Source organism: Gavia stellata, chromosome 31 (assembly GCF_030936135.1).
Source record: "Gavia stellata isolate bGavSte3 chromosome 31, bGavSte3.hap2, whole genome shotgun sequence".
In the NCBI taxonomy this organism is placed as follows: domain Eukaryota; kingdom Metazoa; phylum Chordata; class Aves; order Gaviiformes; family Gaviidae; genus Gavia; species Gavia stellata.
The window spans coordinates 200,117-220,330 of NC_082624.1; the positions used below are offsets into that span (position 1 = coordinate 200,117).

General features: G+C 58.1%; 1 protein-coding gene across 4 annotated transcripts in view; it reads right to left on the reverse strand.

The window, feature by feature from the left end:
* Positions 1 to 661: 661 nt before the first annotated feature.
* OGDH (oxoglutarate dehydrogenase) overlaps positions 662 to 20,214 on the reverse strand; it is a 36,207-nt gene continuing 16,654 nt past the window's right edge. For 3 of the 4 annotated variants that reach the window (XM_059831473.1, XM_059831475.1, XM_059831474.1), the window contains exons 4-24: positions 19,911 to 20,013; positions 14,921 to 14,965; positions 12,460 to 12,575; positions 11,124 to 11,278; positions 10,533 to 10,679; positions 9,941 to 10,031; positions 8,783 to 8,962; positions 7,540 to 7,668; positions 6,757 to 6,936; positions 6,241 to 6,393; positions 5,455 to 5,557; positions 5,108 to 5,236; positions 4,030 to 4,180; positions 3,806 to 3,933; positions 3,544 to 3,722; positions 3,294 to 3,365; positions 2,673 to 2,795; positions 2,033 to 2,105; positions 1,242 to 1,405; positions 992 to 1,146; positions 662 to 892 (exon numbers count right to left, since the gene is read on the reverse strand). In XM_059831473.1, the coding sequence (XP_059687456.1) occupies positions 772 to 892; positions 992 to 1,146; positions 1,242 to 1,405; positions 2,033 to 2,105; positions 2,673 to 2,795; positions 3,294 to 3,365; positions 3,544 to 3,722; positions 3,806 to 3,933; positions 4,030 to 4,180; positions 5,108 to 5,236; positions 5,455 to 5,557; positions 6,241 to 6,393; positions 6,757 to 6,936; positions 7,540 to 7,668; positions 8,783 to 8,962; positions 9,941 to 10,031; positions 10,533 to 10,679; positions 11,124 to 11,278; positions 12,460 to 12,575; positions 14,921 to 14,965; positions 19,911 to 20,013 (2,697 nt within the window). In that variant the 3' untranslated portion in view covers positions 662 to 771. The remainder of the gene's footprint in view (positions 893 to 991; positions 1,147 to 1,241; positions 1,406 to 2,032; positions 2,106 to 2,672; positions 2,796 to 3,293; positions 3,366 to 3,543; positions 3,723 to 3,805; positions 3,934 to 4,029; positions 4,181 to 5,107; positions 5,237 to 5,454; positions 5,558 to 6,240; positions 6,394 to 6,756; positions 6,937 to 7,539; positions 7,669 to 8,782; positions 8,963 to 9,940; positions 10,032 to 10,532; positions 10,680 to 11,123; positions 11,279 to 12,459; positions 12,576 to 14,920; positions 14,966 to 19,910; positions 20,014 to 20,214) is intronic. The other variant, XM_059831476.1, reaches the window with a different exon arrangement.

The following is a 20,214-nucleotide window of genomic DNA, read 5'->3' on the forward strand; positions in this document are numbered from 1 at the left end:
GCGTGGGGACGCGCCCCCCGCCCCCCCATCAGTCGGGGTGACCGTGTGACAGAGACACGACGCGCGCTTGGGCGTGTGACAGCGCGGCCGCACCCACACCGCCCCCCTCCCCACCCCACTCCGGGCTCCCCCCACCCCACGCGTGAAGCAGGACCCGGGTGGCACCGGGAGGACTCGGTGTTTATTGGGGAAGCCCAAAGCGAGCCCCGGCCGGGGTCACCCCCCCCACCCAGCACCCCCGTGGGAGGCCACGGCACCGAGCGGCAGCGGGGGTCCGGGCCCGGGGTGGGGGGGACAGTGCTCCCCAGGGACGGGCAAACCGCCCTGCGGGTGCCCTGGAAGCTGGGGGGGGGGGGCAGCACCCCCAGACCTGCCTACACCCTGGGGGGGGGGGCTGCCACCCCGTCTCGCTCCCCCCAGGGAGCTGCAGGGGCAAGCGTGACACCAGACTGGGAGGAACTGGGAGCCGCTGCACGGGACCCCCCCAGCAGAGAGCTGCGGGGAGCAGCCCCTCCGGGGGGGTGGGGGGGGGCTGGAGGGTCTCACCCCCTACGGTGGGGTCGGGGTGGGGGGCAGCTCCCAGCCCCTCTCGCCTGCCAGCGCGGCGGCTGCACCACCGCCGGCCCCGCTGCGAGTCGGACAAGGACTCCAGGCGCCGGCGTGGGGTTTTACAAGGTCTGTAGTTAAGGAGGGAGAAGGGGAGGCGAGCGAGGGGACAGACAGATGGACAGACAGACGGACGGGAGCATGCTGCCGCCGCCAAGCTGGCGCTTAGGCCAGGTCCTTGAAGGCGTCGAGGTTGAAGGCCGTGTCGAGGAGCCGCTGCAGCTCCGTCAGGTGGGTTTTCTTGTTGCCAGTGGCGGGGGCAGCCGCCGGCTCCCGCCCCGCATACCTGCGGGGGAGAAGGCAGGGGGTGAGGGGGGGTCTACAGTCCCCCAGGACCCCCCCCCCCCGCCCCCCGCAGCATCACAGCCACCCCCCGAGTCCCTACCAGACGGGCTTGGCACGGTTGATGGTGGTGCGGAGCCGGGGTTTGACGTAGTCGTAGTAGCCCTGGTTCTTGTGCTCCTCCTGGCACCATACCAGCTCGGCGGCCGGGTACTTCTGGGCTTCCCGCTGGAGGAGGTCGAAGGGGAACGGGGAGAGCTGGGGGGGGGGACACACAACAGCGTCACGGTGGTGTCACGGGAGCCACGGCACCCCCCAGGCCGGGGGCTCGGCGGCGGCTGGACCCTGCTCACCTGCTCCACCCTGGTGATGGCCACATCGGCCTCCATCTGCCGGGCCTTGCGTTCGCGGGTCAGGTCGTAGTAGACCTTGCCGGTGCAGAACAGCACCCGCTTCACCTGCTCAGGGCTCTGGGCCGCGGGACCGCTGTCGGGGATGACACGGAGGAAGTGGGTGCCTGCCAAGGGAGAGGATGGCACCGTCACCCGCAGCATTCCGGGGCACCGTGCCGGCAGCTGCCTGCACCTGCATCCCGTGCCAGCCCCTCCTGGGACCCCAGCCTGGGCAGGCAAACCAGAGAGGCAGAGCCAGACCAGCTGGTACTGGGTCCGGCTCCCAGTAGAAACCATCATGGCTCTGCGGGCCTCGGGGCTGCCAAACCCCGGCCACGCTGCTCCGGCGGGAAGTGGCTGCCGATGGAGGAAGCGCCACGGCAAAGCCTGGGAAGCAGAGTCACGTCTCCCTGGGGTGCCAGACTCGGCACTAACGAGGGGTAGCTCCAGTTTGCCGGACAGATGGCTGCAGCCAGCACGCCCAAGCCACGGCCGGGGCAAGCACACGGCCTCGGCACTGGAGGGGAGCGGGGAGGGAGGAGGGCAACCCCCGTGCCACGCCGGCGCAGAGCTCCCCGCGCGGGCTGTCTGTGATGCCCCGATGCCGGTGGCGTCGGCCTCGCTCTGCCGCTCTTTGGCATGGGGAGGCTGCTGCCAGGCGGACTTCACCCGAGGCGGCCCACTCCTGCCCTTCACCCTTCATCCCGCAGAGCGGCACGGGGGGGAAACAAACACCTCCGCACTGTTCGTACCTGGCAGCATGTCGTCGAAGCTGGAGCGGGCTTCGGGGTGGCGCAGCAGCGACTTTGGAGTGAAGATTATCAGCTGGAGGGGGGAAGAGGCAGAGCAAGGCCGTCAGCCTCGCCAGAAACACCTCCCCTGCAAAGGCCGGAGCACCGACCTGCCCGTCCTGTCTGCCCTCCCCTGCCTGAGCATAGGAGCAGCCGCAAGAGATTTGCTCCTCGCTCGGCTGCCATGCTCCACCAGATTGGGCACCGGTTTCCGACAGCACCGGCTTTCCCAGTCTGGGTTTCCCCTGGGGAAGAGGCTGAGGTGCTGCCAGGAACCTGCCTCCCCCGGGTCCAGAGCTAAAGGCAAGTGGCTGGACCGGGTTATTTACTGATGCCCACTGGCCCCGACGTCTCCAACCTCTCTGCAGAGCACGGGAAAGGGTTGCAGCCACCCCAGCCTGCACGAGCCGGCCGGCAGCACATCGCGTACCGAGCCAGCCCCGAGCACCAAGATGTCCTTGGCCCGGGCAGAGGCAAACTGCCCATGTTTGCTGCCGAGATGCAACAACAAGCCCGCCGCGAGTCCCGTCCCCAGGCTCGGCAGGGACGCAGGGCTGCCCTGCCTTGGCACCGAGCCGGGTGCAGAGCTGCCAGCACTGACCGGTTTGCGGAAGGGCAGGAGGATCTGGCGCCGGAGGACGTGGAAGAAGTTGGCTGGAGTGGAGCAGTTCACGACGATCCAGTTGCAGTCGTAGAGCTGGCGCACATCGAAGTCGTCCAGTTTCTGCCTCAGCGAGCGCGGTCGAGGGGATTTCAAGAAACACAAGGTGCCTCTTGGCCTCGCAGCTCCAGCAGTGGGGAGAAGAGTGGTACCCAGCCCTTCCTCCCTCCCTCCTCCCCCTCCAGACCACATAGAGACCCACGGAGACCTGGGAGAGGCTGCAGGTCCGTGCCCTCTACCTTGGGGCAGCCACAGGGGCAGCCAGCAGCCCCCTCCCGCACCACTTCTGGGGTCACCTCTGCCTCATGCTGTGCAGCAGCCCCAGGGTCTGCGGCGGTGCAGCCTGGGCACCAGGTTCAGCCCCTTTCCCCAAACCCTCTTAGCTGCAGCACGAGCCCAGGGTGTCCCACGCCTCCTGCTACTGGCTCCGTGACACCCGCCCCGACCGCAGCGTTGCGCCAAGTCCACCCGGGTGTTATTGTCCCCCCTCCCCATTTCAAGGCAGCGGTCAGATCCAGGACACAGAAGTGCCGGGCTGAGCTCAGCGCAGCCGCCACTCACGGGGAAGACGTCGGGATCGTCGTTGCACATCTGCAAGAATCGCTCCGGGCGGGCGGAGGAGTGCTCGGGACCCTGCAGGGACCACGCAGGGAGAAGAGTGAGCGGGGAGGGTGAGGCTGGCGCGAGAAGCCGATGCCGGGCATGGCCGTGCCGCGAGCAGTGCTACCTGCCGCCACTGCCTTCGGCTCTGCTTGTGGTGCAGGCCAGGCAACGGGCACCCCTGGGTCCCCGCGAGCTGGGTGGTCCTTACCATGCCCTCCATGCCATGGGGAAGCAGCAGGACGATGCCGTTCTGCCTGACCCACTTGGCCTGCCCAGGACAGATGAACTGGTCGATTATGCACTGAGCGGTGTTGTGGAAGTCCCCGAATTGGGCTTCCCAAAGCACCAGGGCGTTGGGGCTGGCCATGGCGAAGCCCAGCTCAAATCCTGAGGGATGGGAGAGAAGTGAGGGGGTTACCCTCCCGGAGCGGCCTCACCCTCGGGCGGTGGGCGCAGACCTCCTCGCTCACCGAGGACGCCGTACTCCGACAGAGAGCTGTTGCAGACGGTGTAAGGAGCCTGGTTGGGCCAGAGGTGATTCATGGGGATGCAGGTCCTCTTGTCCACATTCTGATCGTGCAGGACGTGGTGGCGATGGCTGAAAGAGGGGAAAGAATTACTCCCATCATCGCCCTTCGGATCCCTTCTGGAAAGGCTCAAATCGCCTTTACGGCCACCAAAAGCACGGCTTTACCTGAACGTTCCCCTCTCAACGTCCTGGCCGCTCAGGCGGATGTGGATGCCCTCTTTGAGCAGGGAGCCGAATGCCATGTACTCTGCCAGGGCCCAGTCCACCGTCCGGTTCTTCACCATCTCACCACGAGTTTTCAGAATACGGCTCAAACCTGCCAGGACAGAAGCCGGTTCGTAGCTGGCGCGGCAGGAAGCTCCAGTGACACCGTTTGTCCCACAACCTGCCCACGGACTGAACAGACTGCAAATGCCCATGGGCAGAGGAATAGATCCACCTCTGCCGGAGGGATGAACCAGGGACAAGGAATCAGGACTGCAGGGGAGGATCATCTCCGAGGAAGAGCTACTCCTCAGTTCACTTCCCTTAACCACAGCTCCCTCGTGAACTAATTCTTGTAGACTCACAGAAGGGTTTGGGCTGGAACCTTCAAAGGTCAACTAGTCCAACCCCCCTGCCATGAGCAGGGACATCTTCCACTAGATCAGGTTGTTCAAAGCGCCTGCCAACCTGACTTGGAACACTTCCAATGATGGGATGTCCACGTCTTCCCTGGGCAACCCGTTCCAGTGTCTCACCACCCTCACCATAGAATATTTCTTCCTTACGTGGAATCAAAACCTACCCTCTTTCAGCTTAAAACCCTTTCCCCTTGTCCTGTCACTATAGACCCTGGTAAAAAGTCTCTCTGTGCCTTTCCTATAAGCCCACTTTATATACTGAAAGGTGACAGGAAGGTCTCCCTGGAGCCTTCTCTTCTCCAGGCTGAACACCCTCAGCTCTCTCAGCCTTTCTGCCCAGGAGAGCTGTGCCAGCCCTGGGATCGTTTTTGTGGCCTCCTCTGCGCCTGCTCTAACAGGTCCGTGTCTTTCTTGCGCTGGGGAGCCCAGAGCTGGATGCAGTGCTCCAGCCGGCGTTGCGGGGGAATGGCGTAGAGGGAGAGAATCCCTTCCCTCGACCTGCTGGCCACACATATCAAAGCACTGTAAGAGGTCCCTTCCTTCCAGGCCACGTTCCAGCCCTATCCTGCTTCTTCTCTGGAACAAACACCCACTCTGGCATAGCTTCCGCAAACTCCTACCTCCATGGATAGTGAAATCCTCCACAGGCACCGAGCTGGCCACTTGACCAATGTGCGTCAAGTCCTCTTCGTTCAGACCGGTGGAAGGGCAGGTCATGCTCCGGGGTTGACCATCCAGAGTAAAGAAACCTGCAAGGGAAGGAGCAGTCCACCGTGTTGTGGGAGCCATGCCCAGCTCCATGTGAAGAGCTCAGGTCACAGACACCCTCAAGCAAGGGTGGGGATGCCAGGAGCAGAGAGCACCACCCCACCTCCCCACCAGGGTGATCTACTAGAAAATCGCTGCCACGGCTCTAGAGAGGCCAGGCTTTTTGCTAGGGACCTCCAAAACATTGCTAGCAACTTACCAGGCCAGGGTGAGTCCAGCCAGTGCTTGATGTGCAAGATCTTTTCATCCTTGGATCTCGCATGGGCCTCCTCGCAGATCTTATCGTATTTGGCAATTTCCTCCTGAAAGGCAGAACCAGGAGGCAGAAAAGCATTAGCGAGGGGTCTCCAAACAAGGAGACCAAGCCTGGGGGCCTCGGCGTGAGCTTGCAACGGTGCTGGAGGGCACAGCCGATCCCCACAGCAGAGGGGACCCAGGGCTGCGCAGCTCAGCCTTAGAGAGCAGAGCTGCTGCTGGAGGCCCCTGTGCTGCCATCCAAACCGATGACTCACATTCAATCCTAAAGATGCTGCAAAGCGGTACCGGGGCAAGGAAGAGCTGGCAGAGCTGCTGCCACGTGTGCTGCCAGGGCAGCAGAGCCGGGGCAGGGAACCTGCTCCAGATACCCCCAGGCCTCAGCGAGCTCGAGCGCTGCAGAGTCCAACTCTCCTGTGGGTCTCAGCCGTGCTGCAGTGGCCCAGCGCCGTATGGCCTGTGCCGCACTGATCACAGGGCAATCCTTGAACTAGATGTTCCTGCGCTGTTCAGAGCTGGCACAGTCCAAGGACGAGCCTCGGCTCCTAACCCCGTCGCTGCCAGGTCTGCAGCGCTCGCCCAACCCTAGCACAGCTCTGCCACCTTTAGGTGACAAGCACAAGCAGAAACGGGCCCCATCCCATCGTCCACACCCAGGTCTGAACCAAACAAGTAGTTTTCCCCAGAGGTGCCGCCCGCAGTTTTCCTCCCAGGCCCCAAGGGACAGTACCTCATACTCTGGCTGATTCACCACCCCCTGGGAAATCAGCAGCTCTGCGTATTTCTGCAGCACTGGCTTCTGTTTCCGGATCTGTTTGTACATCAGGGGTTGTGTGAACATGGGTTCGTCCATCTCATTGTGACCATTGCGCCTGTAACAAACCTGCCGGGAAGAGAAAGAGCCTTTGAAAGCAGCTGCCTGCAATCCACAGCTCCAAAAGCAGTCAGAGGTGCCTGGGTTTCTCTGCTAGGAAGGGTCTGAAACAGCCCAGGAGGGACCCAAGTGTGTCCTCCCCCATGCAGGAAGCGAGGGCAGGCTCCATACAGAGCCAGTGTCGCCTCTCCAAGTGCTATTACAGCCTCGCTGCCCTGCTTTACACCACCTCTTCCCTCCCCTCACGTCAAAAGGGCCAGAGAAGCCCTGAAGAGAAACCTCAGCTTTCAGAAAACACACCCCGAGAGGTATCAGCGAGCATTCACAGCAGAGCCACAGCTTTAGGATAAAGCCTCGTGCCATGTTTCTTACCAAATCCACCACCACATCCTTATGGAAGGTGCTTCGCCACTCTGCTGCCACATTGCACACGTAGACAACAGCCTCCGGGTCGTCCGCGTTGACGTGGAAAATGGGTGCGTTCACCACGCGGGCGACATCGGTCGGGTACGGGGAGGAGCGGGCCATCCGGGGGTCTGTCGTGAAGCCGATCTGTAGCGGGTGAGAGGGAACAGGACCAGCACAGTGGTAAGGATTTGGAACATGGCTCTGCTACGCAAATACTTCTTTGGACGCTGACATTAAAGCTGGCTCGACGCAGGGCAGCTGCATGTTACCGGCTCAGGAAAGCGCCAGGCGAGTGCACACATTGCTTTGAGGTCACCTCAGCTGCTGCAGCTGAGCTGGCGGCTCCCCCACGGCTGTGCCGCTCAGTCGTAGCGCAACCTGTCCGTCCCCTGCACCCCGGGTACCGCAGCCCGTCCCGGTCCCTGCGCCTGGGCCATCATCCTGCTGCACCCACGGGGATGGGCTGGTCCCAGTGAAATGTCTCCGGTTTACGCAGGGGCAGAACAGAACAGTCCTGCGTGATCTCGCACACCAGGTTGCACCACCTCTGCACCAGGCTGGACTCGAAAGCTGCTGCTGTTGAGCAGCTGGGTATAAAGTACTCCCTGCTGACCCCAGGATTATGGCTCATGCCAGGAACATGGGCTAGGAAACAGCTACTGCCTGCTGCCAGCTACCATCCAGACCTGAGCCTGCAGAGGTTGGTCTGCGAGGGACCCCCGCGGACGCAGGGGATTTGCTCCTCACCTGGTTATTCACCACGACGTGGACGGTGCCGTGGGTGGTGTAGGAGGGCAGGTCGCTCAAGTGGAACGTCTCGTACACAATGCCCTGCCCAGCAAAAGCGGCATCTCCGTGCAGGAGGATGGACATCACCTGGGGGACGTGAAGCCACAGCGGTCAGGAGGGGCTCCGCGGGGACGGCGGGCAGGGGCAGCCACCAGGAAAGGGCCCAAGTCTCATCCCCGTGAGCCTTCGGCATCCCAGAAAGGACAGGGAGCAGCTCGTCAACGCATCCAATGCTTTCTCAGGGGATCGGAGTGGAGCCAGCCACGCTTGGCGCAACTGCCAGGGAGAAGGCTGCGGCCACCACTTCTCCCCCCGAACAACGGTGGCACACTCAGGGTGCCTCGATCGGGCAGCGGAATGACACCCGGCACACAGCTGCTGGGAGGCGAGTCCCATTCCCAATGACACATGTCCCAAAGCAAAGCCTTTTTCTAACTGGGGGAAGACAAGAAAAATGCCCCTTTCCCCCATGTTTTCACCCCAGAAGACCTTTGGGCAGGAGTCGGGCCGGGAGCTCGCTCCGGCTTTGGTGACGTTATTTTGCTAGCGTACCCAGGGGCTGGCTGAGGATGCCGCCTGTCAGATGAGGATAGAGTTTGTTTATATCCAGCCCTTGGGGTGTAGGAGGAAGGGAAGCACTTTTGATCTCACCCTTCCACTTCCTGGTGTTGGAGACAGGTCTGCGATGAATCAGACCGCAAATAAACCCCCCACCGCAGCCTGTTCCCCGCCTGCTCTCCCACCTGGGTGCGGAGAGCTGCCTCCTGCTGCCGGCTCCAGCTTTCCCAGCCCCAGGAATGGTTATCCCTGATCACGTTGAGATCCTTCAGCTTGAGGCTCCTACTGCCAAGCCCTCTGAGCTGCGATGCTCAGGTTGGCTTTCGGGAGCACCCCTCATTTCCCTGCTTTCCAACCAGGGGTTTGGGTGTCTGCTGCTCCCCGCAGCCCGGCTGAGCCGGTCGTTCAGAGGTGGAGGAAGCAGCAATGGGAGCCTGGCGTGGGTGAGCCCCTACCAAAGTTATTTCCAAAGATAGCGGGGAAGGATGGGGGAGCAAAGTCAGGGTGATAGCAGGGTGAAGCCAGGGGAAGGGGCACGGCAAAGAAAAACGAGCTGGGTTTCTTCGCTTTCCCACCAGCCTGCCTCCCGCCGCCCCCCATCCAGCCTGGGCCACTTCACTGCAGGCATCACAGCACCACTCACCTTCTTCCCCTCCGTGTCCCCACAGTAAAACTGCTCTGCTTTAGTCTTGCCTTGAACAACGGGATCAGCTGCCTCCAAGTGAGAAGGATTTGCCACCAAGGAAAGGGTGATGTTCCTGTCGGTGACACGGTTAATCCGACGGTGGTACATTCCCAGGTGGTACTTCACGTCACCGGAGCCCTGATGGAGGGGAGAGGAGAGTCATCCCCAGGAATGTGAGCAGCTTTTGGGACACAGACGGAGACCCATGCTTCAGCAGGGCAGCGCTGAGCCCAGGGGCTGGAAAAAGGGGGCATTTTTTGGAGGCACTGGCAGAAAGCAGCAGGCACTCACTTTAGGAGCTGACCTGGCATTCAGCAAATCAAAAGTAGCCTGTTCCAGGTGCCAAACCGCCAGCAAACCTCAGACCCACATCAAGCCCATCTATGTAAGGCCATAGGTGCAGAGGAAGAAGCAAGTGTGGTGGGTTTGGGGAAGACACTGGAAAACAGAGCTGGGATAACGCTCACCTAAACCCTGCCCACACTGTGGCAGTACAGCTGTCCCCGGCACCACTCACAATATGCTGCAGTTCCCAGTCGGGGCACCTCGACGCCCCAGGGTGCTTGCCTTCTCACCTCAAAACCCCACCTGAAGGGCATGGCAGGATAAAGCCAGCCCAGCCCAGCTTTCCGAAAGCCGTATCATCCCAGCTTATGGTACTGGAAGCTTTGAAGCATGAGTATATCGCAGTGACAGAGCCTGCGGCACAAGCGATTCGAGCCTCAGGGCTTTTGGAGCCAATTTAGGGCCCCATATGGGGACCAGGGGCTGCTGCAAGGGTACAGGCCAACCTCTGCTCCTGGCCACTTTCCCCTCACCTCGTCGTTCACCCCAAGGCTGCTTTACGCCCATGGAGAGGTGCTGACCCCCCAGCCTGTGCTGGAGACACCAGCAGCGGCCAGGGCACATGTCACCCCCCTGGGACAAGCACTGGCACCGACCTGAAGGCTTCAGTCACACGAGTGTGTGTGTGACGTGGAAATCCTGTGACACCGATGCCACCGAGTGACACCACAAGCGGTGGCACTATCCAGCTCACGCTGCACAGCCACAGCCTTCGGGGACTGCATGGGGACAGGCGACAGCAACCTGCTACGGGCAGAGGAGAAGACTCACCTCATCAGCAGCCTCCAGCTTGGAGTCGAATTGGCAGAAGATCTGCTCCAGCTCTTTCCTGATCACGTTGGCGAGAACATTCAGGCGTCCCCTGCAAAAGCCAGACCGTTGCTGGCAACTAGCAGTGCCAGCTTGGCATCGAGTGCCGACTGCGACCCGCCATCCCCCCCACCCTGTCACGCAAAGGCGGTGCAACAGCTCCACACCTCCCGCTCCAACTGTAGGGTCAACCGGGGAGGGGGCTCTGCAATTTCACCCAAGAAGGAGACTGCAGACCCCTGAGCACAGGGATGGACTGGCCGCTACCGCATCCCAACAGCTGCCCCAGCGCGGGCAGGCCAAATCCTGCTCTGGGATTCAAGCTCTGCCACTTGAGCCACCCCCCCTCTCCAAATGAATTTACAAACGAGCTGAAGCTGAAAACTCTACGATGAGCAGAGAGCAGCCAAGACCTGAGCTCTCCAGCTAAGGTTCACCACCAGCCAAAACCAGTTAGGTGATGGCAGAAACCAGTTTGCCCTCGAGTGCTGAACCCCGGCCGCATCCCCCTCCTCTGCACCCCAAGCACCGCTGTGGAGAGAGGCAGGGTTACCTGTGGGGCATCCCCATGATAACATAATCCACTCCCTTCTCACTCGACTTATCAATAATGGTCTTTAAGGCTGGGATCAGCACTTCACAGCCCTCCAGACCGAAACGCTTCTCTGAAGACCATTTCCGATGGAGGAACTCCTCAAACCTGGAAAGCAAAGGGAGAGAGGGATCAGTGCCAGGGCTACAGCTGAGGGAAGAAACCAGAGAAAGGATGGGGACCGCACCGAGGAAGCCACAGGACCCAGTGATGCTTGAGCAGGCATCGTGCAGCAGCCCGACAGCCTTCCGGGTCACCCCAGTCCCCTCCTGCACAGCCCGGCTGGCCACTCCCCCGCCCCAACACTGTGCTGCACTTAAACCTTATTTTTAGACCTTTTCTTTCAGGATCATCCATGTTTTCGGGCTCTTTGCCAGCACCTGAGCCTGCCAGCCCGGCAGCTCACTGGCGTCACCTTGCTGATTAAGCCGACCACGACAGACGACGTCAAGTTGTGACTCAGGTGGTGACCGCATCGCTCCGCCCTGGGAGCAAACCACCCCGTGCAGCGAGGGAAGACAAGAGAAAAAGGTGAAGACCCCCCTGGGGTACCTGGTAGAGCGGACCAGCCTGGCCAGCAGCGTGCGTTTCTCTTCGTTGGTGAACTGCATGATGCCCGGGGTCTCAAACTTCTGCCGGATCCACTGGCACTGCTCCAGGTCATTGATAAACATGAACTCCACGCCGATGTGCTGGCAGTACGCCATCTGCCCCGACGATGGGAGAAGAAGGGCCGTGAGACAACAGCCAGGGCTTTAGCACCTCCTCACCCCCCGCAACGACAGGCATGATCTCAGACCACGGGGCCAGGGACTCTTTTGTTCCCCTCTTTAACCTTGCAGCAAGACAAAGAGCGGACACACAAACCCTCCTGCCTGGCAGCCCCATCGCGCTGCCGGAACACCGGCAAGCGCCGCCTGCGATGGCAGCCTGGGGGGACCCGTGAGCAGTGCCCGGCCGCCAGTACTGCACCAGCCCCGTTTTGGGAGCCTGGTTTGAGCTGTTTTCCCGGGAAAGGGGACGCTGCGGGGGACATCCTGGGATGCTGCAGGGCAGCTCAGACCCTGCACATGACCCAGCATCAAAGTGTTTAATTCCCTTTCCTCGAGGAGCCCAGGATCACACCCTCGAGTCCTTTACATAAACCTCGGAGACGAGATTTTCTCTCTCGGTGGCATCAACTGTGACCAGCTCCACAACCCCACTTCATACGGCAGGGAGAGAATCCGCAAAACAACCTCCCGCAAAAAAGAAGGAGCCCGTTCTTGCAGCTTATCTAAGATGTTGACGCAGCTTTGCTTCTCCCAAGGTCAACCTGTCTCAGTAGAGACCATCTCGATAAGCCTGCAGCTTGCCTGGGAGCCGTCTGTACTCTCAGACCAGGCAGAGCAGCGTATGAAATTTGGCAGGAAAGCTGCAAGAGCTGCAAGCCCCAGCCCCAGGCTGGAGCTGCTCCTGCACCAAGACCCTCCAAGGGGCCACCATGCAGGGCAGCAGCACTACAGCAGCACACAGAGGGGGTTATCGCCTGCCTCCAGCCCACTCCTCTGCTCTCCCAGCACCGTTTGCTGCTTTAAACTGGAAAAACGTAGCTGGAGAGATTTCCAAAAATGCAATATTTAGTTTCCTGGGGTTTGCTCCACCTTGGGTAGATCAACTGTGTTGCCCCAATGCAGCGTGAAGCTGGAGGTGATCAGAGATGACCAGGTAACACAGGGCGGCTGTTACACGTAGGGCAAGCGCCGAGGAGCAGCTCCCAACCTGAAAAGCTTAAAATCTGCAGGTTGACCCAGGCTGTGGGCAGCAGCAGGGCCCGGGACCTCCAAAAAGCAATTGCTCTGCCCCCACCCTGGGCTGCAAACAGCACAGCCCTCCCCGCCCTCCTCACCTCCAGCCGACGGATGATTTCCCGGAGCGGAAGAGCCGATTCATTTCCACCGATGAAAGTGGTTGTGGGCAAGTGGAAGACCTTGTCGAGGTCAGATTCATCCAGCCCGTAAAAGCCTGCAGGATTTTTCATGGGTGGGACAAGCGAAAGCAAGAGAGAGAAGGAAGGAAGGGGGACGGGGGGACACCGTCACGCAGGGACCAGGTGCGTTTGGGAGAGGTGGGGAAGGGACAAAAAAAAGCAGCATAAAACCAAAAATAAGCATGAAGGAGGTTTATATGGATAAAAACCAAGCCGTAATTAAACAAAAAGACATAAAGCACGGAACAACAAGGTTATTACGAAAGGTAACACAGGAAACGAAACACAAAGGAATATATATATGCATGTAAATTGGTAATTAAAATCCAGGGTGAGAGTCAGGAAGTTTGTAGCCCCAGGAACGCAAAAAATACACCACAAATTATAACAGAGGGAGAGAAAAGAAAGAGGAATTGAGGAGTCACCGAGCACAACGGAGGTGTTGCCACACGGTGGGAATTAAAAAATGGAAGAGTCAACGCAGAGGAGGAAACGGTTAAAACAGACAAATCCCAAAGAGGGAGAGAAAGAGAAGCAAGAGCAAGAAAACGGCGTCAGGGCTCTGCGACGGACTCTCCTGAATAGCTCAGCCCGGGAGCGGGGCAGCCAGCCGTCCCCTCGGGGGTTTTGCTGCCCTGATACCCCCTCGCCCAATTAACAGCCTTTTAATTGGGGTTTAGCCTAGCTCTGCTCAGCAAACCCCCTCCTTTTTGGCGCTGGCACCTCATGGTTCATAGGCGGCTCCTACTTACGGCATGCAGGGCTGCGGGGAGCTCGGTGCGCCTGGAGAAGGTGCCGAGCAGGGTTTGGAGCTGAACATCGGGTTTTAGAGCCGCAGATGAACCCCACTGCTGCTGTTGCAGCATCGGCAGGTCCCTGCCAGGGTCCGCAGCAGCTCCACGGTTACCCCAAAGCCATCAGAGGTGCCTCAGTGCTCACCGAAGCTCATGGTTGCCTTTGGTGAAACTGAGGCACGGAGGAGGTGGGACAATGAACTCGCTGAACGGATGCAGCAAGGCAGAAGCAGAGCCGGGAAGGGGACGGGGGGAGTCCCAAGACCCTTTTGAAGCAGGAGCTTGGCTGGAAGGAGGGTGGACGAGTGGAGCTGCCTGCTCCCAACAGAGCCAGGTTTCAAGGTGTTTTCAGGGCAGGAGCCACAGAGGAGGGAGAGTTACCACCGCTCCTCCCAGCTCCCTCCAAACCAGCCCAACGCCCCATCCGGGGTCTCATTTAGTGAGGGTACAGGGGATGCCACCCCCTAAACACGGCAGGGCAGCGTAACCCACCTTCCTGCGGGCAAAGGGAGGCAAAACTTGGCCACTCCAGAGCTGGCCCTCCTTGAACTTAATCTTAAAAGAGTCTATGCCTCGCTCTCTGGTCGGGAATAGAGGATGAGCTGGAGACAGGGCTGGCCACGGCTCGTCCCTGCGCAGCCTCGAGGATGGCGCTTGCTGGAGGTGGGGAACACCCACAGCAAGCCCAGAGCGGAGGTTTTCCTGGTTGCCGCTGCCATCCATCCTCTCCTCCGCCTACATCACCCTCCTGGACACTGCGAGTCCCAGGGGAAGGAATTAAGCCAGACCCTGGGGAACCCAGCTCCGGAGCCGTGCCTGGGAGCACTGAACCGCAGCTGGCAGGAGCTGAGGGTTTGGCCCCGTGTCTCCAGGACTTCTCTGCAGTTCCTATCCAAACAGAAGTCCTGGAGAGAGGCGGCGTTAGTACAGAACATCCCAGATAAACTGCCGGTTGGAGGTTTCAGGGAAGCCTCGGTAATTTGCTGTGGCTCCCAGCCCCGCGGCACGGGGCTTCAGCTCACTCTGCCATGCTGATTTGAAGACTCAGGCACACTTTGGGGGGGTATCAGATTTTACAAGGAGTTTTCAGGGCTCTAAGCATCTCTGCTTCTGCTTTGCTGCAGCCTGCCAGCTTTTTTGACAGTGCTGAGTATTTATAGGCAGCAATACCATCGGATGGGGGAAGGCTAGGGATGAGCTGCCAAATTTTCACTGGGACAAAACCAGGGCAGAGTCAGGAGAAGACAGCTTGGATTTTTAGGAGACTCAAACCAATCGGGGAGATTGAGGCCTCAGGGAATTAATGTTCACAACAATACATGTACTCTAGCAAGCGAGGCATGCAAACACACAGTATGGAAAAGGCCAGCAAGACTCTAAATTGAGGTTCTCTACAGGTGAAGCATCACTAACCAAGCACCTACATCGAGACTTTTAGTGGGACAAATTAAAAATAAACATGTTACAAAACTCAAGAGTGGTGCGAGACGGGAGGGGACCGCTTTACCGGCTTGGTTCATGCCCAGAATAACCTATTCAAAGAGAGTCCTGCACTCCAGAGGGTTAAAGGCTCATTAATTGCATACCTCCTACTGTTAACACTCTCAGCCGCTCCTTGAACACTGCGAGATCTGGGGTGGGCAGGGAAGGGGGTGCAGAAAGGGAGAAGATAGAGAGACGCAGTCAAAGTTAGTAAAAAAAAAAAACCTGGAACCGTGAAAACTAGTCATGGAAAGCACAAGTCAAAAAAATACAGTATTTAAAATACAGTCAAAAACCATCAGAGGCAAAAGGGTTGGGATGGAGGATGACTACGCACTAGGCAGAAAAGAAATCCCGGTGGAAAAGTCTGGCGAGAGGAGGGAGGAGCAGGGAGGGGAACAGGGGGGCATCAGACACTGGGGAGCAGTTGCGCTGCATGGTTTGAGATCTCCTCTCGCGTGCACACCTCGGACGGGAAAGGGAGACCGCCCGGCACGGCACCTTCACCTGCTACAACCAAAAGGCATCTTCCCGTCAAGCTGCATCAAGGGGAGCGTTACCCTCTGCAGAGCAGGGAGCTGCCTCCCACCGACATCTGCTCCCGGAGGGTTTTGCTCTGCTCGTTGCTACCGGGAGGATTTCAAGGTCACCCCCAAGGAGGCTCCGCTGCTGCCTACACACAGGCAGGAGAGGCATCGGAGTGTTAACGAGCAGGCCGTTAACGAGGAAGACCAACGGTGAAGCAGGCACGCACAACACCTTCATTTCTCGAGCATGCTTGGCGCAGGCGGGAGCGCCGGGATGCCGTGCCGGATGCAGGCAGAGCTGCCGGAGCGGCAGGCAGCACGTGTCACTGGAGCTGCGGGCTAGGTTAGGTGACCCAAGTGCCTCAATCTCACCTGGGTTACAAGAAAGGCTTTGGAAACACTTCTGCTTTTGGTCAGCGGGGAAAAATCGTACGTTTAGGTGAGACGTTTGGTTAGCAAGGTCTCAAACTGGGGAAAGGGGAGGTGGCAGCGCTCCCAGCCCATCTCCCCGCAGGGGCTCGGCTGGCTCTTCCCAAGCTGGAGGACGATTTCCATCAATTCCCCTGGGCAAGAGGCAGGAGCAGCTGCCGTCCATGGAGAGACAGACAGACAGACAGACGGACGGATGCTCAGACACACGCTGCCTTCCACGCACCACCTGGATTTCAGTGTGTATTATTTTCTTTGACAGATCATGTCAAGCTCCTGCAGACATCTTGTCCTTGTTTTACACCACTTACCATGCCAGATCAGCTGCAGTAGAAGACCGGGATGAGATTATTTTGGTTTTTTAAAAAGAAAAGAGAAGAGAAAGAGCGATTCGCTGGCTCCAGCCCCACCGCTCTGTCAGACTGAGTACCCCCTCTTAGATTTTCTCCAAAGGTCACACTGCTTAATCCAAAGAGCGCTTCCAAACCAGACACAAACCAGTTGCTAAACAAAAGGCAATTGAGAAGAAAGATCAGTTTCCGAGATTAACCATGCAACTCCTTTGAATTACAGCACTGCCCGGCCATGGTTTAAGCTGTTGGCAGCACAGCTCGCACCACAAAACCTGACCTTTAAGGACTTCACTGCTCAGAAAGAGGAAACAAGATTGTTTCCAAGTTTCAAAACCACTCCTATTATTAACTGCTCTGTCAAGTGTTAAGAAATACTCTTTCAAAGCAAAAAAAGCCAGCAGGATCTGCTTAGAAATTGGCTTTCTCTGCCACAAGCAGGCAACACCCGATCTTCGGCTCGGACGGAGCTCTGCCCACGCTCTGTGCCAGCGCTGCTCTCCTCCCCTCTTGCTGAGCGTTGTTGGCATGTTACATTCACCAACTTGTATTTTAAGATCGACCAGATGAGGTTTTCCAGGATGAGGATACCAGGGGAAAGTCTATTCCATCATAAATAATACTTACAGCAAGACAATAAAGCCTCCTTTGATTGGACACAGCCATTGGAGTCTGGGGTCCTACCACGGGACACAACCCCAGCATGAGCTAGCGGCCGATACCAGCATAGCTTGTTCCCAGGACTCGTTATTTCCTACGAATCCATGGATTCCTGGTAATTAAATCAACATCAGGAACCGCAATGGCAGATATCTTAGCATGAAAGCCATCAAGAAACAAAAATTAAACTTAACGCCTGGCTCAGAGACGGAGATCGTGGGCTGAGATTCTCTTCCAACTGATGCCTACGGACCAGCCATGCCTGAACACTTTCCACCGCCGCGAGCCAGGCTGGGTCACACTGCTGGGCTTGTGACCGCTCAACCCGGGGGAGCAGGAAAAATGGAGCTTCTATCGCTTTACCCAGATTCTGTTACAGCTGTGACGATGCTGTTAGCCCAGCTCTGAAGTTGGGGATCCAAGGGAGGACCTGTTCTTGGACCGCTTAGGGCTCTTGGGCTCTTCTGCCTCTGAAGCAAGGACACTGCTGGAGCACACCTTGCTTCAGAGGAACCCCAGGGTCAAAGCAGAAGAAAAGTCCTCTGAACTGACTTTCCCCATTGAAGCAGCCCCGTCAGTTCAATGTCGAAGCGGAAACCAGTAAGGAGCAGCGTCCCTCAAGGGTCTGTACTAGGACCAATGCGGTTTAATATCTTCATCGATGTCATGGATAGTAGGATCGAGGGCACCCTCAGCCAGGCTGCAGGTGACACCAAGCTGAGTGGTGCGGTTGCTAGGCTGGAGAAAAGGGATGACATCCGGAGGGGCCTGGACAGGTTGGAGGACTGAGCCCGAGTGACGTTCATGAAGTTCAACAAGGTCAAGCGCAAGGGTCGGGGCAACCCCCAGTCCCAGCACAGACGGAGGGAGGGAGAGCAGCCCTGCAGAAAAGGACTTGGGGATGCTGATGGGCGACAAATTGGACATGAGCCATCAATGTGTGCTCACAGCCCAGAAAGCCAACTGTATCCTGGGCTGCATCCAAAGTGGCGTGGCCAGCAGGTCGAGGGAAGGGATTCTGCCCCTCTACGCCATTCCCCCGCAACCCCGGCTGGAGCACTGCATCCAGCTCTGGGCTCCCCAGCGCAAGAAAGACACAGACCTGTTAGAGCAGGCGCAGAGGAGGCCACAAAAACGATCCCAGGGCTGGCACAGCTCTCCTGGGCAGAAAGGCTGAGAGAGCTGAGGGTGTTCAGCCTGGAGAAGAGAAGGCTCCAGGGAGACCTTCCTGTCGCCTTTCAGTATATAAAGGGGGCTTATAGGAAAGGCACAGAGAGACTTTTTACCAGGGTCTATAGTGACAGGACAAGGGGAAAGGGTTTTAAGCTGAAAGAGGGTAGGTTTCGATTCCACGTAAGGAAGAAATGTTTTACAGTGAGGGTGGTGAGACACTGGAACGGGTTGCCCAGAGAAGACGTGGACATCCCATCCCTGGAAGTGTTCCAAGTCAGGTTGGCAGGCGCTTTGAACAACCTGATCTAGTGGAAGATGTCCCTGCTCATGGCAGGGGGGTTGGACTAGTTGACCTTTGAAGGTCCCTTCCAACCCAAACCACGCTGGGAGTCTATGACGTACTGCGCGGCACGGTTAACTCTGCACCCCACACCATCTCCCTTTTCTCGTGAGCAGTCACTGCAACCACCTGCAGCCGGCCGGCTCTGGGTTTCATGCAGACACTGCTCTCTCCTCAAAAGGGAAACACATCCACCAGGCATAGGGCTTCAGGGCTCTCCTCTGCTGTTCTGCTTCAGGACCACAGCACCCACAGCAGAGGCCTAAACCCTGAGCTAGAAAAGGCCTTCCTCACCCTCTTCTCTCCCCCGCCACTGGGATTGGCTTCAAAGTCACCTAAAAACGTCTCCCTGCTCCCCTCGCAGTGCCAACTACGAGTACTTGTGTCCTCTACTGTGCCTGGGTTCATGGCCGTCATCTCCCCACCTCTTCCCATCGAAACCTCCCAGGCACAGGGTTTGCTCCAAGCCAGAGCCGGCCGGCTCCTGAGACACAGCAGGGCTTGGTCCTCCGGACAAGCCCATCAGAAGTCCAGACCTCGGGATGAAGCAGCTTCCTCATCACCCAGCGAGCTGGGACAAGCAAAACCTAATCCTTCCCTACCACTCCCAGTACCCGTAATCCTGTCCGAAGGTCCAGCAGGTCCAGGGCTGGTGTCCCTGTGCTGGCAGCTGAACAAGGAATCAAGATCGTTTACATGCACCGTACGCTCTGATCGGCTGTTTCAGTTGTGCGAGGTTAGTAATCATTACTGCTGCTCTACTCTAAGTTAGAAGCATGCCTCTCGAGCGTTCGTAGTGCCAGGGTAACGACGCTTGGAAAGCACCAGCAAGGTGAAAGAGCTCAGCGCCGCAACCTTGATCTAGCTAGAAGAATGGCAGCGTACTATGGAGATCAAATCTAAAGCACGTTGAGAGGTGCTGAGTTTAAGTACTTTCAGATTAGGATTTCAAGTCCTAGGCACCACACACGCTTCTGTGCAACACTCATGCATCTTTCGCTCGAAGGCACTGGGATTTCCACCTCTCTATTTGGATGGGAACGCATCCCAAAGCTTCCTTGTTATGATCACCAGCAGGGACTCATAGCTCAGTCTTGGAAAAAGGGGGCAATTAGGGATTTACAGCTGCTGCGGCGAGCTGGGAGCGAAGGAGGGCAGGGCATCGTCGCAGGGGCACACCAAGAGGCGCTTCTCAGCCCTGCAGAGACGAAGGCAGCCCATTGCCCCCAGCTCTCGGGGCCCCCAAGAGCAGCAAGAGGAGCTGAGGGAACAGACCTCCAGCTCTTACCAACACAAAACCTCTCTGCTTTGCACTTCCAGAAGATGCAATTGCTTCCACCCCTGGATGAGCAAGTTCAATGACATAATTAATTGGCACCGGTTGGAGGAGAAACATGAGCTGAGCAATAGGGTTTTGGCACAGGACACATTCGCCGTGACAGCCGGAGGGGGGCAGAACTGCTCCGCGGCGGACGGTCAACTATAAATTTAGAGTGATCATTACTAAGGAAACTTAAGACCTTTCCCCCCTCACTGGTGAAGCAATCTACCTACAAAGCTGTGAAAGAGAGAGGAGCTCAAGCAATGCAGCACTAACTGCTCTCAAAGCCCTCACCCAGTTTGTCTGTGGATGTGATAATATCGGCTGGAAGGGAGGAGTCCAGATCTGCATCCAAGATGCCCAGTGGGTCGAGTTGTGCTACATGATGACCTCGAATCTATGAAATGGGCCAGGAATGGAAAGGAGAACAGGTACCAAGAGGGAGAGGGGAAAGGGAGAAAAACAAAAGAGGGGAGGGGTAAAAAAGTTAAATTACATTAGAACTAATTTGCAGAGTAATTCTCACCGACGTTTGGAGAAACAGTTACTGGCGCATCATCAAAATTTACACAACTAATGCCGAGAGGATCAAGCTTTG